At 44.6% G+C, this 24,610-nt stretch overlaps 1 protein-coding gene across 1 annotated transcript in view; it reads right to left on the reverse strand.

Moving 5' to 3' along the window:
- Positions 1 to 24,610, reverse strand: part of LOC144121871 (rifampicin phosphotransferase-like) — a 148,366-nt gene that overhangs the window by 19,020 nt on the left and 104,736 nt on the right. The window contains exons 28-34 of the mRNA XM_077655290.1: positions 23,971 to 24,056; positions 20,902 to 20,964; positions 20,039 to 20,131; positions 13,908 to 13,967; positions 10,214 to 10,305; positions 9,723 to 9,786; positions 1,084 to 1,247 (exon numbers count right to left, since the gene is read on the reverse strand). Coding sequence (XP_077511416.1) covers positions 1,084 to 1,247; positions 9,723 to 9,786; positions 10,214 to 10,305; positions 13,908 to 13,967; positions 20,039 to 20,131; positions 20,902 to 20,964; positions 23,971 to 24,056 — 622 coding nt within the window. The remainder of the gene's footprint in view (positions 1 to 1,083; positions 1,248 to 9,722; positions 9,787 to 10,213; positions 10,306 to 13,907; positions 13,968 to 20,038; positions 20,132 to 20,901; positions 20,965 to 23,970; positions 24,057 to 24,610) is intronic.

The raw sequence follows: 24,610 nt of genomic DNA on the forward strand, positions 1-24,610 counted from the left end.
CTGGAAAAACGCCACCGCATACGACTGTTTTCTGTTGGACTTTCAAGCAAGCTACGCTTCACATGAAGCCTTCAGCAGATGTGGGCAGCCTGCTTTATGACACTATGTTGCCGCAATGACCACAAGCATGCTGTGACGTTCGCAGTGCCTCCAAAACATCCCTTATTTTTCCTGTCCTCAATCATCTGTAGGGTACCTCTTTATGGAGATGGTGAAGAAAAATGAGCCATAGCATAATTTATGCCGACGCATCGTTGGTAGGGCTACATTCAGGTGACCTCAAAGGTTAGGCGTTCAAGATAATTTTTTATACTTAAACATAACTGCAAAGGAAAAATGGTATTAGCTTCTGTTCAACTCCAGACTAGATTCGTCGCCGTCACTCGTGGCTCGTAATAACATTATTACGTTAGGAAGAACACATTATGATCCATAGCGCAGCAACGAAACAGGGGACAAACATGTTATTGTTTCTGCCTCTAATTTATGACCATCACCTAAATACCAATTCATAATCGTCGATTCATCGTCGCCATTTCTACCGACCCGGCACACTCATCCGCATGGCGTCACATTGAATTTCGTTCACATGAATACATTACACAGTTAGTTTTCCCCACGTGCTATCGAGCAGATGGGTGACTTCCAAGAAATATATTTTCCTCATGTGACGCCGTTGCTTTTGAAAAAGGTGCTTATGCGGTGCTCCTGAATTTTGTCATTCCTGTTTTTAGCATGGCTGCGACTCGATATTTTGGTCATGAAAGTGAATTATTTTTCTTTCTTTGTAGCTGCGCCCTAACCCGTTTATTGCTGGCTGTGTATGACTGCCCTCAGCAGCGGCCTCAAATCACCGGAATGTGGGAAAAATAAACAAATAATCATGAATTTTGACGCTGCAATAAATCTCTAGATTCGGCCATGAATTTGGAAATCTGTTGTGTAAGTTTTAGGAGCGCATACCTTACGTCGAGAAGCGGGCGTCAGATGGCTGTACTTCAAACATAATTAGCATGCGGAGGCCAGCATGGCAAGCGATGCCAATGAGGCGCTACTTTCGCAGTGTAAAAAAAGCACGCTCACTTAAGCACCAGTTCGGGGGATCTCGTCCGTAGCAGGTGGCCGATCTCCTCGAAAGTGAGGAAGAAGAGCAGCTCAGAGTCGGGCAGCCTGCCTTCGTGCACCATGCGCAGGGAGAGCTGGTGGAACATCAGTCGCAGCTGGTGGATTACACGTACCACGGCAGACTGCGAGGTACAGAAATGCATTATCATTATATAGCACCTAAACGTAGTCTGCACGCCAGTCTATTGGTGGCATTCATGGTTCTTGCTTGCTTCGCTCTTCAAAACAGTCTCATTTCTCAAAACAAAAGGAAGGGAAATAAAGGGCGGAGGTACAGACCACTACAAAAGACCTGAGGCTCTGGTCCGGCGGGTACTAACGACCGCATGGTCACTTATAATTCGCGCACACCATCAACAAATCACTCAGACGCCGGAGCGAGAGGCTGGAGAATCCTCTTCAGCTACTTATGGCATCAAGGCTGCCAAAACTGAGACCCTCGTTAAGCTATTCAGCAGACTAGGTAAGAGAAACGTGGGGATCGTAATGACATACATGCGCTTGTCACACTCCATGTCACACTCGCGGGAATACAGGACGTACTATGTCCGCCGCTGTGGATGAGGGTGGCGCTGGTGAGCACTCTCAAGGATAGGCTACATGCAACATAAATACCCCGAAAGCAGAACACTGGAAAGCCATTCAGCCCAATGCATAAGTATTCTAGCAAATAATTCAGTTTATGGGCTTGCGTTGCAGTCATGTGAAGTAAGAGTGTTGCATATACCGATGATTAGCCATATCCTGTTTACAAGAAAATTGTTAGTCACGCAGTAAACACCCTCAAGAAATTTTGTCAAATGGAAAAATATGCAGAGATGTGGCATCTGGACTGCGGAACAAACGTCGGATATCTGAGAATGTCGCTTGATTATTGTTTCCAACTTAGTACCTCGGAGTCCTCCGAAGGAGAGAGAGAGATAAAACATTTATTATTTCATTGAAGTGTTCTACGAGTCAAGTAGGCGGACTCCTCAGTTCAGGACTCCGGCGGCTTGGGCGGATGCTTAGACCAGTCTGATGATGCGACACTGGTCCTCCAGACCATTGCTGGTCAGGGCTGTTTCCTACTGCTCGTATGATGTCTGTAATGTTTTTAAATGAGGTGGTTTTTTGGGACAATTCCAAGAAATGTGAAACAGCGTAGGCTTTTCGCCGCACCATGGACAAAAGGGGCGGTATTTGGAAGGGTGAATGAAGCTGTACAAGTACAGGTTAGGGAAGGTATTCGTTTGTATTCGCCTCGGAAATGTGGCTTCTTCTGTGGTAAGTTTAATATGAGGAGGGGGATATATTCTACGATCTAATCTAAGCATCTCCAGCCGTTCCCCATAGTTTGATGGTAGAGGGGTGAGGTGAGGAAAATCAGCACACTAAAAAAAAAGACACACTTGTATCATTTATCATGGGACCACCTGTCTGCAAACGGGATCGCCTTTTCGGTCTGCCTATTGTGTATTTTGTTTTTTGAAATGAACGCAATGAGGAAAAAAAATGTCGCTGTAGCTCAGCTGGTAGAGCACCGGACGCGAAATTCGGAGATCACCGCCTCGGGCCTCACCGGTGGAATGTAATTATTTTATTCTTCAGCTTTCTAATAAATTATCCGTGAGCGTTAAAATATATTCACTAAGAATCTCCCATTGGTCAATACCAGAAATATAAAAATAGAAACAATCCACTATGCTTTGTGGTTTTGATGGATCTTGGCTTCCTTCATATATATGCCATAGCGAGCCTCTAATTTCTCTTCTCAGTAACGCTAAGCTGTTATACAGAAAAAAAAGCGAAGCTTGTACTGTTGTCCACGTCATAAAATATTTTTTTCTAACCGCGCACGCGATTTCGAACAGGTCCTCTGCTTCGAAATATGAGGTCAAAGCGTAACTACCATACGCGTTTCAAAAAATTTTTGTAGTTCCTCTCTTAAGGTTTAGTAGCGCTGCTACGATTTCTCCTAAAAAGGCACGACACTGTAAGCGGCACAAAGCCGACATATATGACGACAAAGAGCAGAATTATTCAGCAATGACTAGTGTGGGGCAAATGTCAAATTTAGACACTAACGTTCTTCAATACAGTAATGGTGCCAGGTCTTTTGCCAAATACACGTAACCGTGCTCCAGGCAAAAAAAAAGAAACGAGTTATCTAAACCTTTTCATCAAAGCGCAGCACCACACGGTGTGTGCATTCGATATTGAGCAGGAATAGACGTGCTCTCGGAACATAAAGTTCATGCGATAGAACGGGAAGCTCTCAGGTGTGTGCGGAAAATTTTACGAACTCCTTCAGCGTGTCCTCTCAGCACTATATATGTTCGCATCATCATGCTTCCACCCGGTAGGGAGAAAGAACCAGATACTTTTGACAGAGGAGACAAGGGCAGCGAAATGAGAGGCTGCTTAGGACATGTACAGTGTACAATGTACTGGGCATCGCAAAGAAGTAAACCATAGGTGAGTGTTTTCATAATTGATACTGTGGTGTTGACCAAAGTGAGTGAAATCATTTTAGATCTTTAAAAATATACAGCGCCGAAAACGGGGACTTTACGGTAGAAAACACAGGACATATTTTCAAATATGTATCACCAACTCGCCCGCCTTGCTATCGTATTCATTTTAGATCACAAGTAATCTGAAAACATGTCGAGTAAAAGCAAGTACTTGCTGCCGGTTGGATTCATAAATCCATAACCGAAACTTTCGCATGTTGTCGCGCCCAGTGCTCTATCACCCACTGTATGGCAGCGGCTGTGTCCCGTGCTAGATCATAATGTATTTATGTTGAGAAGCGAATATCACGGACCACTTTTCTTCTATTTACATGCAACTTTTACTAGTCTGCTGTAAAAGTGCCCTAAAATATTGCGCAGAGAACTTAGGTAGAAACTATGAAAGAAATTTTATGACGAGCATAAATTTCAATGCTACTAGTTGTTGTTGTTGGCTCAAATACGATGGCTCATACCCACGGTGGGGGATTGGCCATGGTTTGGTGCAGATTCAAACAGGAAAAACCTCATCCAGGTTTATCTCAAGCGGCTCATAAATAGAGAGGACATTGAGAGAAAAAGAAAATCACGAATTTTGAGAGAGCCTGAGGAAATCGAGATGAAAATCAAGGAAACAAAGCGGTTCTAGTGTGAAAACTAAATTATAAGAATTAAGCAGAAAGAAAATAATTTTGAGAGGAAAGTAAAGGCATCGAGAAGTTAACACAAAAATCTCCCGGTTTCAATGATATACTTGGAAAGCAGCTGACACACCTGCCTAATGGCATGCCCTTTGACGGTTGCACCGAAGGAGTGGAGGGCGGGAAGAGTAAACGGCAGCCCTAATTGAGCGAGAGGATTTTGCAAAAACTGAATTATCTGCCGTGCAAACCACCGGCAGTAGAGAATGAAATTATCTATCGCTTCAAAGTCCCCGCATGACGCACATACATTCGACGGCGTGAACCCAGAACAGAATAATTATAGATTAAGGCGAGGAATCCTACAGCGCAACAGCGTCATGGAAACCTCACATTGTCTAGATGCGCAGGAACGTATGTTCCATGGGAATTTCAAATGTTCGAAATCCACTGTACCAAGGATGGGCTCAGGGCTCAGGTAATGGTGTATTAGGTAACGTTCATAACGTGACGTGGTCAGAAGGGTGATGTTTGAAACGACATGGGCAACAGGCCCACTGATGGCTGATTTCGCTAAGAAATCGGCCATTGAATTTAAAGTAATGCCACAGTGCTCTGGGATCCATTGAAAGCGCACCTCTAGGACATGACGTGGCACAAAGTACATTAGGAATCGGTACAGGAGACTAGTTGCCGAACTCTCTAGTGCAGCCAAGGCTGAGAGGCAGTCCGAGAGAATGGTAACTTGAGAAATATTGCGGGGAACTTTTTGAAGGGCCAAACCAATAGCGAGAAATTCAGGAGCGAAAATTGGTGTATAATCAAGGACCCCGAGAGAAGAACTCCAATATAATTTGTGGGAATAAGCGCCTACTGCTGCCTTTTCGCCTTGTTGAGAGGCAACTGTGAAGATTACACCACTGCTCGAATACTGAAACAGATAATCCTCCACGAGACCGTTTAGCACATTGGCAGATAAGTGCTTTGCATATAGCGGCAACGTATGGTCCAAGCAAACAGCTGGCGCAGCCTGCAAACTGCTGCGCATTGCACAGACATAAGCGAGACTGCAATTCTAGACAAAAGACGCTCTGTAAACACAAATTGAGGCAGTTTGTAATGCGGCCAATGTTTATCAAGAAACAAAGCTGTGTTAGTCAAAAAAATTGGAAGAGCCCCTCCAGACATTGGCTCAAGTAAGAAGGTGCGCACTGTGAGTAGCTGGAAGCGAGAGTTCAAGCCCCGTATGCGAGCTTCTAGAAACAGGGCACATTTCGCCACTGATTTTGATAAACCCAGGCAAAGCAGTAGAGCGCGCCACTCCAACAGAACCAAAGGTTGAGTTGTGTATCTAAGACAACCGGAGAACAGAACGCAACCGAACTACAAAATTGGTGTGTAAGTCTTATAGAGAAATAAAAGAGTGTCTCTGCGCTTATTGAATTTCTTATTGCTGATTCGCGTCAGGCGACCGAGAGCTTGCCCACCTTTGATGACTATACTTCTGATATGAGGTCGCCAGTCTAGATGAGGCTCTTAGATTACTCGTAGGCACTTTAAAGACTCAACTTGCGGGATTTGGGCGCCACAATACAGTAGACAGATATAAAGAGGGGACGCTAGAGAGAAAACGAGAACGGAAGATTTGTTCCCGTTGAGAATAGAATGTAGCTTGCCCAGCCATACTTCCAGGGCATTGAGGTAGACCTGCAATAGCTGGTAAAGTGAGTTAATGTCTCTAGCAGAAGCAAAAAAGGCGATGTCGTCCGCATACACATACACTTTTACGTCACTCTGAATTGGTATGTCCTGCATAAGTATATTAAAAAGTAAAGGAGACAGGACCGAACCCCGAAGCACACCTTTAGTCTGTGAAAAAGTCTCGGAAGTAAAGGAACCGTCAGAACACAAGAAACGCCTATCTTTTAGGAATTCCTGTGCCCATGCAAGAATGCTAAAATGCGACCGAATTTCGTCAAGATTGTTCAATAGTATTGAATGCTCTACCCTGTCATATGCTTTAGCGATATCCAAAGTGACTAAAACCGCGTCCTCTTTCTTCTCCATTGCAATCCTAATTCTGCTTTCCAAATCTAAATGTGCGGTCCAAATCGAGCACCCCCGACGAAACCCTATCTGAGAAGCACTGAAGGCTTCTATTGCAAGGACGTGATCTGTAAGACGGCTGTGAAAAATGCGTTCAATGAGTTTAACTAAATTAAAACAAGAGGTAAATAGATCGAATGTTATCAATTACAAAATCCTTTTTTTTTCATCTTTGAGAAGCAAGATTATTTTCGCCATTTTCCATTCAGAAGAGAGCCAAGCTGTCTCCAGGGACATATTAACCATATGCAATAGATCCGAGGTAACCTCTTCCACAAGAGACCTAAAGATACAGATAGAGATCCCATCGCATCTGGAAGCTGCAAGTTTGAGGCCAGTAACAATGGAAAATAATTCAGAGGGTGTAACCGCAGTGAAGTCTGCACGCGGAGGGGGTAGGACGAATGGATCCGCCAACAGCGCTTAGCGCAGAGCAAGGTGTTGTGCTATCTGGTCAAGTTTTCTTTTTTGCATCCTCGGGTGGTAACACCGCTGTCTGTGTAACATGAGAGGACGGCGTATTATGGTTGCGTTCCATGAATCGGTACAAAGCTCTGCGGTTATTTGGGCTTAGTAGATAACTGCTAAAATTCGCATTGTACTCCTCCTTCTCCCTACGAATGGTCCTTTCAAATGAAGGCGCGAAAAATTTGTAATTTATCCAATTCCGTGGGCAGTGATTATGAGGAAGGGTCTTCCAGGCAGCTTTTCTAAGTCGATATGCACTCTCACACTCATCATTCCACCACAGGGAGAGCTGTTTGTTTTTGACCGTAGACTGCACCGTGAACACGGAACGCTCACGGGCCCCTAACACGGAATAGAGAACTTGGTGAGCGCAATCCAAGTTATCAGATGATGCAATGGAGGAGAAAAACGATCGCACAGGTTTTCTGAAAAGTGTGTGCTTTACGAATTTTTGTGGCGAAGCAGTCGCCCTGAGGGGAGAAGCTGCTATTGTGAGATATCGGAAAGTGATCACTGGAAGTACCACAATCCACTGTAGACCATGAAGAAACCTTCACCACGTTCCCAGCCAATGTTAAGTCAACGACAGACCGAGAATCGGAACGCAAGAAAGTAGCTCCTGGACTGTTACAGCAACGCCCGTTCCTTGCTGACATCCACGACCAAAGAAGCTGCCCACATGCATCAGTATGAAAACCCCCAAATTACGTGATGAGAATTGAATTCACCAGCAAACACAACTCTATTGGTTGTTCGCAAAAGAACATTTAAATGAACTGTGCTTTGGACACCAGAAGGAAAATAAACATCAGCAACTGTAAGGGGACCACACTGTGGAATCGCGTTATCAACAGCCAACAATTCGCAGGCAGGTCTTTGAATTTGGTGTGACACATGCGCCCGATCAACAAATTTAGAAGAAATTAATGTTAACAAGCCACCACCCCGGCCGAAGTTGCGATCGGCTCAGAATACCCGGAAATTATTTAGAGAGAATGACCGAATAGGAGTAAGCCAAGTTTCTTGAAGTAAAATAATGTCTTGGTCGAACTGTGAGACAAGGTTCTGTAAATCGTGAAAAAAAGATACGACTGAACGGCAATTTCACTTTTAACCTCGCAATTGTTACTGTATATGCAGAGAGGCTGTAACAGCCTCCTTTAACACATCAGTTTTATGTGTATTACGGGGGGAACCTTTCTTGCTTTTGTTGCTTCGGAGGGCAAAATTCGACGAGAGGAAGGAGCTCGACGCTTTTGGGAAGGATTCACCATCTCGACGTTCGTAGTGCAAACGGTAGAGAGGAAGATATCCCCGGCACCATGTAGAGGCACAGACGAGGACACAGCAGGAATAGGAGCCAGGGGAGAGACACCAGAGAGGCTATGGGAAGGACTAGTTGATAGAACGGGAAGGCCAGCAGTTGAATGAGCAACCTGACTTGAAATGACCTGGGATAGAGCTTCACTGAATGTAATCAGCATACGGTCCACAACATCTGCAAGCGCCTTCTCGACAGCTGACACCGCAGACTTTGTCAGCAACGCTTCCGCCTCAGGACCAGATGACCTTGCAAGACCCGCATAAGATTGCCTCTTCCGGTCTAACTGTCCATAAGCATCAGCTCTAGAGCGCCTTCTCTGCTTAATGATGTCCAGAACATTCTGCTCATCTGACCGTTTGGGATAGCCAGCATCATCAGCCGGATGAATGCCGCCACAGAGACAGCAAATGGGACCCTCAGATGTGCAGAGGTCTGCCGAATGGTTCACCCCGCATAGTCGGCAACGCGTCGCAGATTTGCAAGCTTCGCTGCTACGACCGAAGCGCCATCAGTTCCTGCATTGTAACGGACGAGGATGTAGCGGGTCGACTCGGTGCACTGCGGGTCAAACCTTAAGCTCAGACCGGCATGAAGATCCTGCAAATGTTGCTATCACAGACTTTGTCGGCACACTTGAGCCATTAACATCTCTGGTGCAGCGGTAAACTGATAGTACGCCAACACCGGCGTCCTGAAAGTCGTCAAGTAGTTCCTGAGGAGAAGCCGTTGGGTCCACGCCGCGTATGATCCCTTTTGAACATGCGAGTTGCTCTGGAATAAAGGGCTTTCCTGGAAATGATGCGAATGATGTGAAACGCAGCAACTCCGACGCGCACTGCACATCCGAGGATTGGCCCAGAATGCCCCTACGGCCGAAAGGGCACACTTTAGAGACTTCCGGGTGGCGGCTGGTAGCAAACTTCAGCTGCTCCTGGATCATTTTAAAATTTTTCAGTTCAAGGGCCCCGTCTTCAATGGTTACAAGTGCCACTGGGATGTCACTGACGCCATTCCGACCGAAGGAATCCAAGGGCAAACTTTGGGCCGGCAGGCTGGCGAACCAGGGAGCCGGAGCCCACCCAGGGAAGCTAAGGACATTGCACGAGGCCTAAGGGGACATGGACCCTAACTATCGGTACAGCAATAAAAAACACCTGGCCAAAACCCCAACACGTGGAATGGCCTCGCCGTAGAAGGAAGAAAGGAGTCCTTAGGAGGCAACAAGATAAAAGACAAGAACAGCGGCAGGAACCGGCAGGCCACAGATCAGCGAACGGTTCGCCTAGAGCAAACGCCGTAGTGACCGCACCCCGTTCTTCTAGTTCTAGACCTCTCTTTGACCTTTATTTATAAACATTTTTTTCTAGAAAAGAAGTTGAGTATGTTCGAACGTAAGGTGTGCAGGAGCGGTAATACTAGTCCGGTGTCTTCGTTTATGCAAGAAAAGCTCTTCCAACTCCGATAGTTATGAATGGTATTCCGGTGCAAGGTTTTATTTGAGTGGTAATTACCCAACGTCCATCATTCACAATCATTTCCATGCAATGTGGTTGCTGATCTCACCTTTGATGTTTCTCGTGCTGCTACAGCTATGCGTGCCTTTGGAATGACCAGCTTCAAAATAAGCCTGAAAAAAAAGGAACAAATATAGTCCGCGATGCGGTTCAAGCAGCAGATGTTATGGTCATTCTAGATATAGCACCGAGTTTTTGCAGCGTCAGAAAGTCACAGTAAAGTTAATAGCGCAAAATGTATAATAATATAAACAGTGCAATATAATTGTGCGTTGTTTTTGTACTAATGCTGCGCATACAAGAAATCCGCAAGCTGGTATTTTCTAGCATATGGACCTGCATGGCTAAATTTTCGAAAAAGAGTCTTCCATGTTATTGGGGCGCAAAGAATTATTCATACTTTAGAATGCCGTGAAACAAGTTTTATAAGACTAGACTACACTATAACTTCTAGCTACGCAGTTGTACTTCCATACCAATAACGTGCGCCTATTTATTTAACTTTCCAACAATATAAATAGTTTAAAACGTAGATCTTACCTCTGCAGCATTGTTAGCCTGTACGGAATATCCTTAATTTCCCAAGACGCAGTTGCGCTTTTGTCTTCAACCTCTGGTGCCCTGGCGGCAGCCTAGAAAGTAAAAGGGACGCGGGTGTTCCTTTTCTTCTAAAGGATGCCGATCACACATTAAAAAAAAAGCACATGTCGGCGTCCAGAATATTCACCTCAAATTTCCGGCATAGGAGGCAAAGGACGCTCCAGGAATCTTGTCGTCGCCCGTCAGTGATAAGAAATAAACTAACTTCCGTTTTATAAGTGTGCGAGCACAGAAGAAAAGGACCTCACATCGCAAATTTCAAGGGCATAAGAAGTTTTAGAGCCCTTCTCGGAAAACTCTGCACACCTTTGTCGCGGCGAAGCTGCACCCAAGGTGGACACCGAAAACTAAAGCTTTGACCGACGGCGATGTTCTGCCAGAAACGTACAAGAGGGATAATGAAATTGGGCAGAAATTTAAGGTCCTCCTTCAAAGCGTTGCTACTATTTCCAGCCCTCTCTGTGGCCTTTTTTATCAAGTATTTTTTTCTACAAAATAAGTTGACTATGTTCGGACGTAAGGCCAATTCTTAATGGAACAATTATTTAGTGCTACCAAAAAACAGCCCTACACAAAGTTTGTTGAAATAGCCTTGCCTGTTCCTGTGTATCAGCTACTGTACTCTTTTCTACCGTAGCAAAATGTATTGAAACGTCTAAAATGAATGCCTGTGCAGGTTCCTGTGAAAACTTTCTTTTATAATCTGCATGTCAAGGTTTTGCCCGCAAAGACATGTGTGGGGATGCTTGATAACGATGCTACACATTGCTGAGCGATCTGTAGCATCGCAAACGATGCTTGATAGCTTTAAATGGTCCCTTCAGCGACTCGATCTACTTGATCTCATTATCATACTGCGCGATCGTATGCTCTACTAATGTTTCTAGACCACATGACACACCCATGCTACGTGACACAAGCATACAATCGTTCGATTGCACTCATCCCTCACCGAAATTAACTTTCTAACTCGCTTAATCACCACTTGCTTGGAGTGCCTCTACAATTAGGCATATATACTTTAGAGTACAGTATATAGCTTTTCTGACTTGCATCCCAAGGGTCACGGGATGGATTCCCGACAACGTGTCCCGATTTTCCTTTCAGCGCAACACTCTTATTTTATATACTTGCATATAGTAATGGTGTTTTAGTCATGTTGTGGCCTAGGAATCACAATTTATATAATGTTTTATCCGCTTTTGAATTCCGCCGCTCCATTTGCGATGTGAAACCTTTACGACTGATCCGCAGTTTCGCAAAACAACAACACACACGACGGGACGCCGCATTTTACGCCAAACTTCATGAAGAGCTGGGTTCGCAGCGATTCGACTGGAGCGCTGTGATCATCTAGACTGACGCCCATCATCACAACTCGCTGATGGGTGTTTACAGGTAGAGGAGAAGCTTAACAGAACAAGCCACCCATTTGTGTGATAATAAAGTGAGAATTTGGGTGAGATGGTGCGTATTCATAATGAAGAGCGCGAAGAAGACCACGAAACGCGAAACGTTCGCACACGGTCGCTACTCGCAACCAATCCCTTCCAGAAATTTCAGGCATCGCCGAGGGCGCCATTAATGCTGGAGCCATGTAAATGAAAAGCTAGAAAGCGCCTTCAAGATCTGGAATGCTATCGCAGATTACTACGTGAATGCCAATGGAGAGGTGCATAACGTTTTCACGACATAATAAAGACATCAAGGAAAACTTCAAGTACGTCTGTAACGATAGACTACAGCATACAACGACATAGAGGCTAATATATCTGAAGGCGGCTAAACAGGGCCTAAACAGGGCCAAGAAATTAAACAAATGCAGCACCACCTGCTGCCATTTTTTCAAGTCTCATGATATCAATATTTTGAATGCTAATCTTTGAATCTATACCTCACCGATATGTACTACGAGTCAATTACCACGAAGTCTGTAGTAGTCTAGAGGCCATAATGAAACTGAAGAGTTTCAACGTAGTCTGGGAAAAAATTTCCTGTTTGCTATTTAAATACTATTGGCAACGCGCACATCCTTGACAGCCGGAAAGGAGTCAGTGAAGCAGATAACCTCAAGGCAAAAAAAGAGTGGGAGATTTACCGCGCTTACGCCCAATGCTATTTGGATGCTCTAGTGCTTCGGATTTCATTTCGGATGTAAAGGTCAAGCAGGTTTTAGTCAAAGATCGGCAAAATCGGATAGTAGCCATAAGTGCAAGCGCATTCAAACTGGAGGAGACAATTAAGCTATGCCCTAAGGGTATGACACGATAGCGTTAATTGAATAATATCGACTAATGCGGAATAGGTTATTTTATAATTTACATTCACAGATCGCTAGGAGTCATGATACCATTCCTGGCGCAGTGGGGCAGAGGTTTAGCAATGCGCCATTGCCCTGCGAAGGCAGGTGCTCCCACCAGGGGGGTTGGGAGACATAGGGTGCCGTACGCGGGCAATCGCTAACGACGGATCAGTAATCAAAGCACCACCTGCCCCGGTGGGCAGTTTGCTCAAAATCCAGTTGGCAGGTTGTCATGGCGTCACAAGGTCACGTGACCTAGATTGCAGATGGGCCACCTAGGTAACCGGTGGGTAACCGCTGGAGGCAGACAGACAGTGGCGAAGTCAGCTATGGGGGACTTAGTTTTAGCTCACTAAAAATTAATTGTGTTGCCCCTAGCATCAAATTGAAGCGGTGCGCCAAGCCCCTGACGTGGCCTAGACACCGCCTGGCAGTAATAAACACGCCGATAGGAATCGTCTCAAGTGATAGAAAGGAAATGGTCAATAAATGTTCAAAGATTAATTCTAGTGCAACGAAACATGTGATCTCCATGCGCTTTGCGGCTCTACGCGTAATGCTGTAGTGCCGTGAATGTTTGTAGGGTTTGTTCATTCTTCAAAGCTGCCGGCAAGCCGCTTTATCGCTTTGTTTGAGATGAAATACGCGACCAGATTTATCTCGATTGATCGCATCCAGTCGGAGCCGATTCTACATAGTTCCAGAATATTGTAGTATCTTTGCACGCTTTATCTCGAAAGTTCGCTATAAGCTATAAATTGAGCACGGCAGAAAGCGGGAATTCTGCCCAACGATCGCCGAGTACATTTCCTGCAACACCGCCGGCAAGTTATTCAGTCCATTATGGGCGCAAGTCAGACAAAATAAAGTTTTATTCAGACGTCATTCTCGCTATCTTTCTGCGCTCCGGATTGCAGTCACCACTTCCTGACAATATTCTGTATGTTCAGGGTTGCTCTATGACGGATTATTTTTGTATTGCGCCCTGCGGGGCCCCGTGATTACGGCTGGAATATTTGTTAGACACCAGAAAAGCAAATGTGTTTAACCGATTAGTGTCTCTGAATCTGACTGGAATGACGAAGGGCGCTTCTTTTGTGCAATGATATAAAATACAGCGCGCGCAAGCACGCGCAGGAAGATAATGATAATTTGATATAATAAAAGGGTTCTTATTTCTAGCTTCGAGCCTTCTTATGCACAGGAAAATTTTACTTCGCTTTGTTTTAGAGGGTCATATACCCACGAAATTTACAGTGCTCTGACTGTTAGTGAGGTGCGGGCATCTAATGTGTTCCCGCATTGCTGAGAGAAATCATGTTGGTTTCTTACCTTCAAGGATTTCACCAGTGACGAAGAATCCATCGCCCATGGCTTGGTGTACACATCGAACTAGAATTTCACAAGCAAAACGACGTATATCATCTTTAGGCCTGTTACGACGCTGAAGGTAGTTATTACATAGCACATCTTTTTTGTTGGAAACACATTTAGACCCATCTTCTGTAGTTAGCTTTCAGTTTACATTCAAATATTATGCAATCGCACCAGATATATACCATAAAAATATATAACATATGCGCGTTGTTATGAGCCACCATCTGTAAATAGAACGACAACCAGAAGGGGTGTCCTCAATAGGTAGGACTGCGCGACTAAGACAAGGACTGGAGGCATAGGAACGAAAACAACACCACGTGGTGACGTTTTCCTTCCTTGGTCTGCGGTATTTGTCTTATTCGCGCTGTCCTACCTATTAATGAAATGAACCAACTAGGCCGCAAGAACGTTCTAATGCAGCAGGGCTGAACCGGAGGGCTGGTATTATATTCAGAAAATTTTCAGTTATCCTCAAAGAATATGGAAAGTGACCACTTGTAGTGTTTTACTCAAGCTGAAACCTGCTTCATTCACTCTGAAGGCAGGCCTTTAAAAAGCTGCCAGTAAAGATTGGTTTATGGCAAGAAGGGTTCGACATCCCAAAGTGACTCAGGCTATGAGGGACGCCGTAGTGAAGGGCCCCGGAAATGTCGACCATCGGGAATTCTTTAACGTGCACTGACGTCGCACAGTACACGGGCCTCTAGAATTTCGCCTACATCGAACTTCGACTACCGCGGACGGGATAGAACCCGCACCTTCCCTGTCAGAAGCCAAGCGCCATAACCACTGAGCTACCGCGACGGCCCTGCCAGTAGGGAGTAGCTGCAGTGTGTGTACGAGCAATTCGTGGTTTTAATTGTAGAAAGTATTTATTGAAGGCGCTTCGCCCATTTTGGAGCAGCAGTTAGGGATGTTTGGACTCGAATGAATCTACCGTGCTGCCACGCAGGTTGGTGGTCAGTACCTATGTGATTCCTAGTATTATATTCTTGTGCCGTAATTGCTGCTGCGGCTGCTGTTGTTTTACTTTGCTTCCGGCGCTCACCCAGTTTTGTTTTCAGCTCAGGCATGCTATTTGTTTCTCGTGCTTTACTTACCTGAGCGGTGTTGTCTAAACTCTGTTTCTCAGGATGTCCAAAAGGCTGCAAAGCTGTTTCAGTAGCTCAAGCGTAAACTCAAACAGCAGTTTCGGGAGGTAAGCGAAACCCTTCAGCGATATCTACAAGAAACCTAAAAGAAATCAAATCCAGCCTTGCTTGCATATGCAAGAGTTAAGAGCGCATGAAGTGTTGAGTGGTCCATGTAGAAAATGAAATTGTGGAACCCCCAGAAATGGGTTTTAAGAGTTCCAAGAACAGCGTGAAGCCCTTGTTGGCAACAAAGACGTGTTTCTCGTCTTTACATCTGAACGTTCGCTGGCTCTCTAACAAAGAAGACGACATGACAATACTTTTAGAAACCATCGGTGTTTCTTTTAACATAATCATGCTCATACAGAGTAGTACACGCAAGAATCATATATTTTCATCCTCCAAGTTACGAGTTATCCTCTAAAAACCGTGCGGATACTTTAGGATGCGACATTGAAGTTATAGTCATAGGCAGTATCAAATGCAAAGGCAATATTGAATTTTGTAGAATGAGATCTGACCATGAGATGTTGAATTTGCGCAGTGAGACAGTGAGAGGTGCATTTTTCTTTCGTATTGACACAACTATCAGGCGACGCAAGGTTTCATTCGTAGATGATTTTTTCGGTCTGGTGATGAAGCAAGCCCTGGACGTAAATCTCGGCGCGGTCACTATTGTGAACATTTAGTGTCTATTTATATTCGAAAAGAAATTGAATCACTGATTTCATGTTGTGGGTCTACGAATTTTATTACTAAACCGAATGAAGTTACGCAGGAAGGTAGTTATCAAAGGTATTTATAACGATCATTAACGTCAGTTCACAACTCTACACACAATTTACATCCAAATAAGTGAAAATTTAGGATATTCCTCTCTGTTAAGAAAGCATGCAATATCTAGAAAAAAATTGAAGCAAAAAAGCATTATTGAGGCTATCACACCGCCACAGATCGAACAGATCCGCAATGCTATCATGGGCTGTATGTTTAAGAAAGTACAGGCAGATACAACATAGGTCTGCAGTGAAGCTACCCTCTCTCTCGTTCAGGACCACCATCAAGAACCCCGCCGCAACAACAAGTAATGCATTGTTAAAGCTCTTCTTCTTATGTAAAAAGAAAAGAAAATCGCAAGGTGAATTATTAGATGAAGAGTTTTGATAACTCTGGCTTCCTTGATAGTCAAGCACTGAAGGGGCGTTTAAGAGAGATATGAAACAAACCAAAAATAGAGAGATTATTTCTCAGGAACACTACAGATGTTGGCTCTGCGCAGCAAGATGGCACCGTTGCCGAGAAAATGGATTCTTGGATACGTTTTGTAATTGACATTCTGTAATGAAGTTCTTTTTGTGGTGCTTGCCTTTGCGATATGAATATCATGCCTTAGCGTCCATGTACTGTGTAATGTTCAGTGCCTTTGCTTTTTTATATTTCACTGTTTGAATTTCAATATATATCAGCGCTTAATTATTGTTTATACGATTGCTTTATGTTTAATTTTCGGAGACTTTTGTTTCTTTATTTAATTGTATCAGTTTCGGTACCTACTGCCTGCTTAATCTGGTTCAAAAGTTTGCTTGTAATACCTGTGCTTTTTCTAAGCTGTGAAACAATTACACAATAGCCGTGTCTGTGTGAATGCTAGCTTTACACGGCCAGCCGCATGCCAAGCCTTTTGCGCGGGTTTTAGTGGTTCCCCCTCCTCTCGAAAAGGAGGTTAAGAATTGAATTGAACATTACCGATGTACTGTCTCTTCGCATCCACTAGACGACGCCAAATTGGGAGGTTTAAACTTTTGCAATGAATTCAAACAGAAAATGAAGCTTGTAGATCGGTTTATCTGTTTTTTTTTGTTAAAAACCGAAATTAGACTGCCGAATGTCAGTAGTATGTATGTATGATTGAGATACTCTCGTCACTCAGTAAAGCTCGTATCGATGACTTATTAACATGGAGTCAGCTGTGTGAAAACAAAGGGCAGCAACTTTCTCGCTAAACTTCATTGTCACTCACGTGGATTTTTAGGCAGGTACCGCTGCGCACGGCATGATGTAGGAAAAAAAAAATAAGCGTGTGATGCTGCCTCACTGCGTGATCATTCGTTCTGGTTGAGCAGTTCTTTTTAAACATTGGTCAGCACGCTGATCGCTGCATCGTCTTTTGTCGGCGAACCAGGAAATAATAATAATAATTGGTTTTGGGGGGAAAGGAAATAGCGCAGTATCTGTCCCATATATCGTTGGACACCTGAACCGCGCCGTAAGGGAAGGAATAAAGGAGGGAGTGAAAGCAGAAAGGAAGGAAGAGGTGCCGTAGTAGAGGGCTCCGGAATGATTTCGACCACCTGGGGATCTTTAACGTGCACTGACATCGCACAGCACACGGGCGCCTTAGCGTTTTTCCTCCATAAAAACGCAGCCGCCGTAGTCGGGTTCGAACCCGGGAACTCCGGATCAGTAGTCGAGCGCCCTAACCACTGAGCCACCGCGGCGAACCAGAAAATGAAATTGGTTTTCTGGGGAAAGGAAATGGCGCAGTAATTTTCTTGTGTATTACGGTGGACACTGGAACCTCACCTTAAGAGAAGGAAAGAAGGTGACAGTGAAAGAAGAAAGAGGGAAAGAGGTGCAGCAGTGGTGGGCGAGAACTGCACCGTTAAGTGGGAAAGCAGTGCTACACTAGCAATCCTGGAAAATCTGATGTCTCTCTGAAGTCTCTCAGATACTTGCAGAAATAAGATTTATAATATAACGCGAGAGCGTTAAGGAGCTCGTGTCGCAGAAAAGCCGGTGTCGTCGGCGTCTTTGGCCGCGAGCGAAAAATGGCGCAGCTCGGTGGACACCTGAACCGGGCCGTAAGGGAAGAGATTTTTCTTCCCTTACGGCGCGGTACGTGTGTCCAGCGAGAATTGAGAGAGGGGCGTCATTTCCTTTCCTTAAAAGCAATTTTCATTTCAGAGAGAGAGAGAGAGAAAAACTTTATTGAGGTCTCTTAAGAGATTGGCGGTTCGGTCTTCGTTTTCATCGCTGTCGACGTTTGACTTCTTGCAGCAAGGTTGGGCCTCTATTCCAGGGCTCCACTGAGCCTAGCTGGTCCTTCCCTTACGGCCCGGTTCAGGTGTCCACCAAGATTTGCTTCCTATTCTTAAATTGTCTGGGCACGGGGTCGCACCGAAGGACGATGGCGTTCCGTGGATTCCTTGGCAATGCTGCAACACGCTGTCGCGTCCTGCTCTTAATGGCGAAGCTTAACGCCCTCCAAATTTTTTTTTTACTGGGGCTTCGCAACTTGGCGACGTGAGATCAGCTTCGCTGGCCAGTGGGGGAGGGCGTTTTGCTATCGCCGCAGCCGACCACGACTCGTGTTAAACGACAACACAATCTCGCGCTGTGAATTGCATGTCGTCGTCTTAATCGGCCTCCCTGTGTGCGGGAAAGTCACGAAAGTTAAGGAAACGCACGTAACTGGCTGCTTGGTTCAGTGGACACCTGAATCGCACTTTGAGCTACGTGGCAGTAGTGAGAGAGAGATGTGTGCAGCTTGCGTATGCGTTGAGAAAGCGGAACTTTCGATGGAGGCGAAACACAAAAGGCGCCCGTGTGCTGTGCGATGTCAGTGCACGTAAAGTTTCCCAGGTGGTCGTAATTATTCCGGAGCCCTTCACTACGGCACCTCTGTCTTCTTTTCTTCTTTCACTGCCTCCTTTATCGCTACCCCTACGGCGCGGTTCAGTTGTCCACTGAAATGTGAGAAAGATAATGTGCCATTTCGTTTGCCCAAAAAGTAGCTTTCAACTTTCCATAGGCGGCCGGCGTTCATTGGGTCATGTCATCTTCAGAAAGAGCACACACAAACAGGGCCCCTAATGATTTAGGCCTATTCAAACGACTTGCGGAATAAGCAGAGATACGTAAAATCGTGCTGGCGGCGCCCACGTAACAAATCAATGTTTACCATTGAAGACTGTCCATAGATAATGTTGTTCTCAGCATACGCGAAAAAAATTGCTGGAGGGTTAGTATTGCTAAACATATTGGGCGGAATATTGAGCGAAAGTTGATTTGGCAGATAGACACCAACGCAACGAACATAAAAGCACGATTGAGGTGCCCAGTGACCCAGGGAGCAAATTGGGCGCCTTTCCTTTACTCAGAATCAACGAATTCGACAACGTTGACAACGCCAACACCTACATTGTACTCTCATTGCCATGCTCCTCGTTTGGATGCCATCGGAACGAGTGAAAATCAACGCTGATGAGCGAGTCGCTCGGCAGGACCTGGGAAGCCAGCAGGCAACTTTGGACCAAGCCGAACGAGCGGCTAGAGCCAGTAGAGCCCTGGAATAGAGGCTTCACCCGCAAGAACCTCAGTCTGCTATTTCTATAAAATGTTTATTCCTCCTCCTCCTCCTTCTGCGCCAAAGTTTGTAAATGCTGACCTAAACACGTCCGATTCATGACGATTTCATGTAGTTTTGTACTTAAAGCTTTTGTTGTTCTAATTACAAATAGTTTATAGTTCAATGCAAGGGAAAGTAATTGGTTTAAAGAAAGGCATTAGGTGCCTTTGCTACTGTGAATTAGAAACATAGGCTATATTTCTTGTCAGCTGGCAGTACCAACCATGATCTCTACTCACAATGAAATTCTTATTTTTGATTACTGAGTCAGCGCCGTCCCGTGCGCCTGTGTTGCGCCACTAATGTGTTTCGTGTTGTAGTTATTCTAGAAGCGGCTATAGTAACGAAACATTCTGATGTTTGACATGATTGTCTGTGTTTAGTGAACCATTGAGGCAGTAAAAACACGCTCTTGTACGAAGTCAAGACGATAGCCGCCATCGTTAGAAGAACTGCTAACCTTTATACACATTTAATGCCAGCCAGGCGCCTGTGTTGTGACTATATAAAACCAAAGTATTTGGCGAATTGATCAAACGTACCTCTTTAACCGAGCGGTGGCCGTGTTTCTCGATGAACTCTCGAAACTTCTCGCCACACTCGTTTTCGGCAGTCGACAGCCACTTAGACGCCTCCTGCTCAAACAAAAAAAAAGTATGGAAATACTCTGTTAACCTCTCTTATCTGGCAATCTTGTGTGGAATTACTCTAAAACAGAGTCAAAAGGAGACAGTTCCTTCTCAATCACTGTTTCTGCATTTGTATTCCGAATGAACAACTGTGGTCTAAGGCACATTCCCATAATAAAATTGCAGTCATTGTCACTTCATTATGTTATAGGAGGTACGATAAGCAAAGTAGGCACCACGACCTACTTTGGCTTATCGTCAGCTTCTTGTAATGCTGAATGGCAAGCCTTCCATTAAAAAAAAAAACTTCTCCGCTCTATCATTACGCTTTAGAGAAAAATTGCTGCAGTGACGTCACGACCTTATCAGCCAATGGGCTCTTTTGCGACTCAGACGTACAGCGCCGTCGACTCTTCTCGAGAAAGAGACCTCTAATGCTATCGCATTAAAGGTTATGATTGGAATAACTGCGTAGAAAAGAAAAGAGAACCTTTCCTGTTCGTGTTTATTAAAACAACATTAGACATGAATGTGTCTCTTGAAGGCGAGGTTAGCGTGGTAACCTCCTAAAAAAACCCGCTGTGACGGCTCGCACCATACCACCTGCAAAGAAGGCTATTAGAGACGACTGATTTCATGAAGAGTTGATTCAAACAAGATATTTTCGGAAAAAAACGTTATGCAAGTGACAGGATTGGTAACCAGAGGCAAGATAGGTCTTTGCCAGTCGCCTGCGCAAGAAAAAAAAATCCCCGTACGGTTTCTCGAACAATTACCTCGTTGCTCATGCTGAGGAACTTCTCTTTTTCAGGGCACTTTCTTAGCAGGGAACCCAGTTCCTGCGGTTGAAAGGAAAGAAAAATTTAAGGACAGAGTACATAAAGTATGTTGTGCATAAAGTTAGCATTACGGTCTTGAGCATGTGTTCAAGTGAGCCACAAATTAGGGTTCCTCATTTTTTTATCTATTTTCTTCTAATTCCATTTAAGATATTGTTTTTAAATCCAAGGAAAAGCAATTATTACCAGCCGTGAAAAGCGCACTGCATAAGCTAGTACACCTCGTGTTAACTATTCTGTTGCAAACAATTCTCTTCGAACCGACAAAAACATTCCAGGTTAAGAAGAGAGGAACGCGGAACCTTTTAATGTGCCGGCACAAAGAACAAACGAAAAATAAACATAAACCTTTTAAGAGACGTTAGGCATATTGAAGATAACTCAAATTAATTCACATCATTAGCTCTTAGGATTGTAAGTATGTCTTATGTAGGACTTGTTCTGTACAAGATGCGAGAACTACGGCAAGAAAAGTCCGTAGCCTATGGGTTCGGCTGGTGGTGACACGTGATAAACGTGTTGCGCCCAGACATGACGCCACCCCACCATACGCCGCCTTGTTCTGTTGTCAACTCTGCATTCCTTACTTTGACCTGTATTGCCCACTGTCACCAATTCATACAGAATTGTTTCCGCGCCGCGTACTCATTACTAAGTGGAGGTCGCGCACAAAGTGATGGAAACGTGTTTTCAGTTGCCCAGCGTTTGGGGGATCTCCATACGTGGAGTAGATTTGCAATAAGAGAGAAATTACGATTTAGCATCGACCGTAGCGCAGCCATACAGCTGCAAAGTAAAGCTACCCAGCTTCACAGTGATTTCATAGTTAACGAAGAATTCATCCTGGACCGGGATAGAAAATTCGGATCATCACCTGTCGGTGCGGTTGCTCTACCTACTGAGCTAAACAGGTCAACTAGCCGATGGCAGGTCAATGGAGTAACTCATCCGCAATCCGATGTGGGAACCGAGTGGGCAGCTTCCTTTCGTAGCCGTATGGCTCCACTTGGGCGCATTGTACTAATTGTCTTCGTATTGCATGTTTTCAGTAGCCAGCACTTTCCAGTAAAGCTGCAGGGTGTCACTGCGAGTAAGCGGTTTGAAGGAAAAAGTGCGCGAATGTGCCATTTCTAGCTGGCGTCCAACTACTCCTCGACTCTCCTTTTGCGACATTTCCTGGAGAAATAGGAAACCATTCGAATAAAACCTTGTCGACTGTCCCTTGGCATTAAACTTGGCTCGTGGGCTTTGGTTTGTTTTTTCACACAGCTTGCACTAGCTACTTGAATTGGAACAAATCCTAACTGCAGCGAACTGGAGAATGCACGATTTATCATATTTCATCCAGGCTAACAAAATGTTGATACTGGCTATTAAATGTGGATATGTTCGCTGTCATAATGTGGAAGTGAGAGTATTTTTGATTTGCTCTTTTATAATTTGGCGATTAATTGTTTTACTGGTTATTGCGAGCTTGATTAAAAATCTTTTCTTGATTATTGCCGACAGCCAGAAACCTCTACAAAACACAAAGGTGCAGAATCAAAAAAGCGGCCATAGTTTCACTTAGGTGTATTAAACGTAGGCGTACATTTTGTTACATAAGGACCTTCGAAGCGTTTCATTACTTTGAAACTTGCTGTAACCTTCTGCGTATGGCAAAACTGTGGAAGAGTTTTGTTCCAAGAGTTTACATTTGGCAACTCTGGATATTAAGGCGCTTTGCTTTAAGACCACGCCTAAAACAGAATTTAAAAGCCAAACTTAAATATACGCACAGCATGCTCAACATGGTTGAATACCTGCCTGAATTATTGCTGAAACAACAAAGTGGGCCCGTTGGTAATTCTTGTTTCAAATGATTATTACCAGGCAAGAAAGACGCGCACACAACTGAAAACTGAAGTTCTCTGTTACGTGTGCAACTTTTTTGGCTGGTAAGGACCATATTAAACTTGATATTTTGCTGTGCACATAGTTTCTTCGGCTGCGTGGTACAACTGCAGCCGTGTAGCATTTACCTTCTCGTCGTGAGCTGACAACTTGTCCAACAATTATTTGTTTGAGCTCTTACGTCTTCCTCAGGCTGATGGGAGACGAATGGCCGAAGAGATGATAGATCGGTGGCGGCAATGTTCACTTCGAACGGTGCTACGTAAACAGGCACGAGCATGAGATGCGCTGACCACACTAATTTATCAAGTAGAGCGCCTATAGGCTCGCGCCTGCGGACGCCAGCCAGGGAGAGGAGGTCATACGCAAGCCTACGGCATGTTCGGGGCACTTTTGAGCAAGCGCTGCATATATAGAGAAGGATAATTATGTGCAAGCCAGCGTCGCTTGGCGTTGGACAGCGCTGGCTAATTGCTACCCACATTATGGGGTGCGACAGGCGCCACGTGAGCACTCCGGAATGTACCGGTCGTGTGTGGTTACATCTATCAGATGTAACTGCAAATCAGGTGATAACAGACTAAGGTGCCGCGCAAGCATGACTTCTTTAAAGCCTGCAGTTAGAGCTGAATATTTTTTCACACTCTAGGAATCACGACGCCAAAGCGTCACTCGTCAATTCTTTGGCCTCCGGAGTTAGCAAAGCGCAGAGCAGGATGCGGGAAAAATAGAGAACAAGACTGCATTCGACCACGCACAGAAGGAGTTGCAGGTATTTTAGGGCGGTAAGACCTGTAAGCAAATGGCTATTATTGTTTTCCCTGAAAGAAGCAGCTGCATACGCTTACGCCGAGCGTACACTTTACCTTCTCTGCCCGAAAACAGGCAGTTTGAGCAAATACCTTAGCTTGCTTACAAGACTTTATTATTGGCTCAAACGCGCTGTGGTAGCCCAACATACAGCACGAAAAATGCGTTTCGCAACATTGACGCTCACGGCGCTCCGCCCGCATTTGAGAACAAATAAACCCATGGTTGCATTGCTGTAAATAGGTAACTGCACCGAGCAGTGCGCAAATAGTAATGAACATACGTCATTACAAGACATCTCACCTGAATCATTCTAGGCACTTGTGCGCTCTCTACGTCACCATTTTGTAGAATCTTGGACAGGACACTGAATACGTCGTTGTTGAGTTCTGAAAACAGCACACAGGTGCCACCATTTAGCGCAAAGGTGAATATATTTGACTGAACATATTTGAAAGGTGACCATATTTGACTGAACATATTTGACTGCGCCTAGTTGAAGTGAGCGTCGTTAGATAATTGGATCTTTTCACCAGTGATAGCGACTATCGCTGTACAGCAAATTGTGGTTAATTGCTACGTATACTCTGGTTTCAGCAGTGTTTAACAGCGCGTCTCTTAGAAAGCGAAACAATTACACAGCGATAACCGTCTATTACAATCAGACATATTTTTACAAAACAATTGTGTAATCTTTAACCTCATGTAAACCTGCGTCCTTCATTACAAACTGATATCATATACTTAGAAGTTCCTTGGCTGTTTGAACAGGTGGCGCAAGGTTTACTGCCTAAACCCTTCCCCATTTCTATTCATTCCTTTACAGTGACATAAATTTGTTTCTTTTTCTCAGACCTCATTAATTTCACTCTTATGGCCGCTGCAGCTCCCAGAACACCAAAGATATTTCATCTGCGGTCAAGGGTCCAGTGCACTAGCATTA

This window comes from Amblyomma americanum, chromosome 2, assembly GCF_052857255.1.
Source record: "Amblyomma americanum isolate KBUSLIRL-KWMA chromosome 2, ASM5285725v1, whole genome shotgun sequence".
Taxonomy (NCBI): domain Eukaryota; kingdom Metazoa; phylum Arthropoda; class Arachnida; order Ixodida; family Ixodidae; genus Amblyomma; species Amblyomma americanum.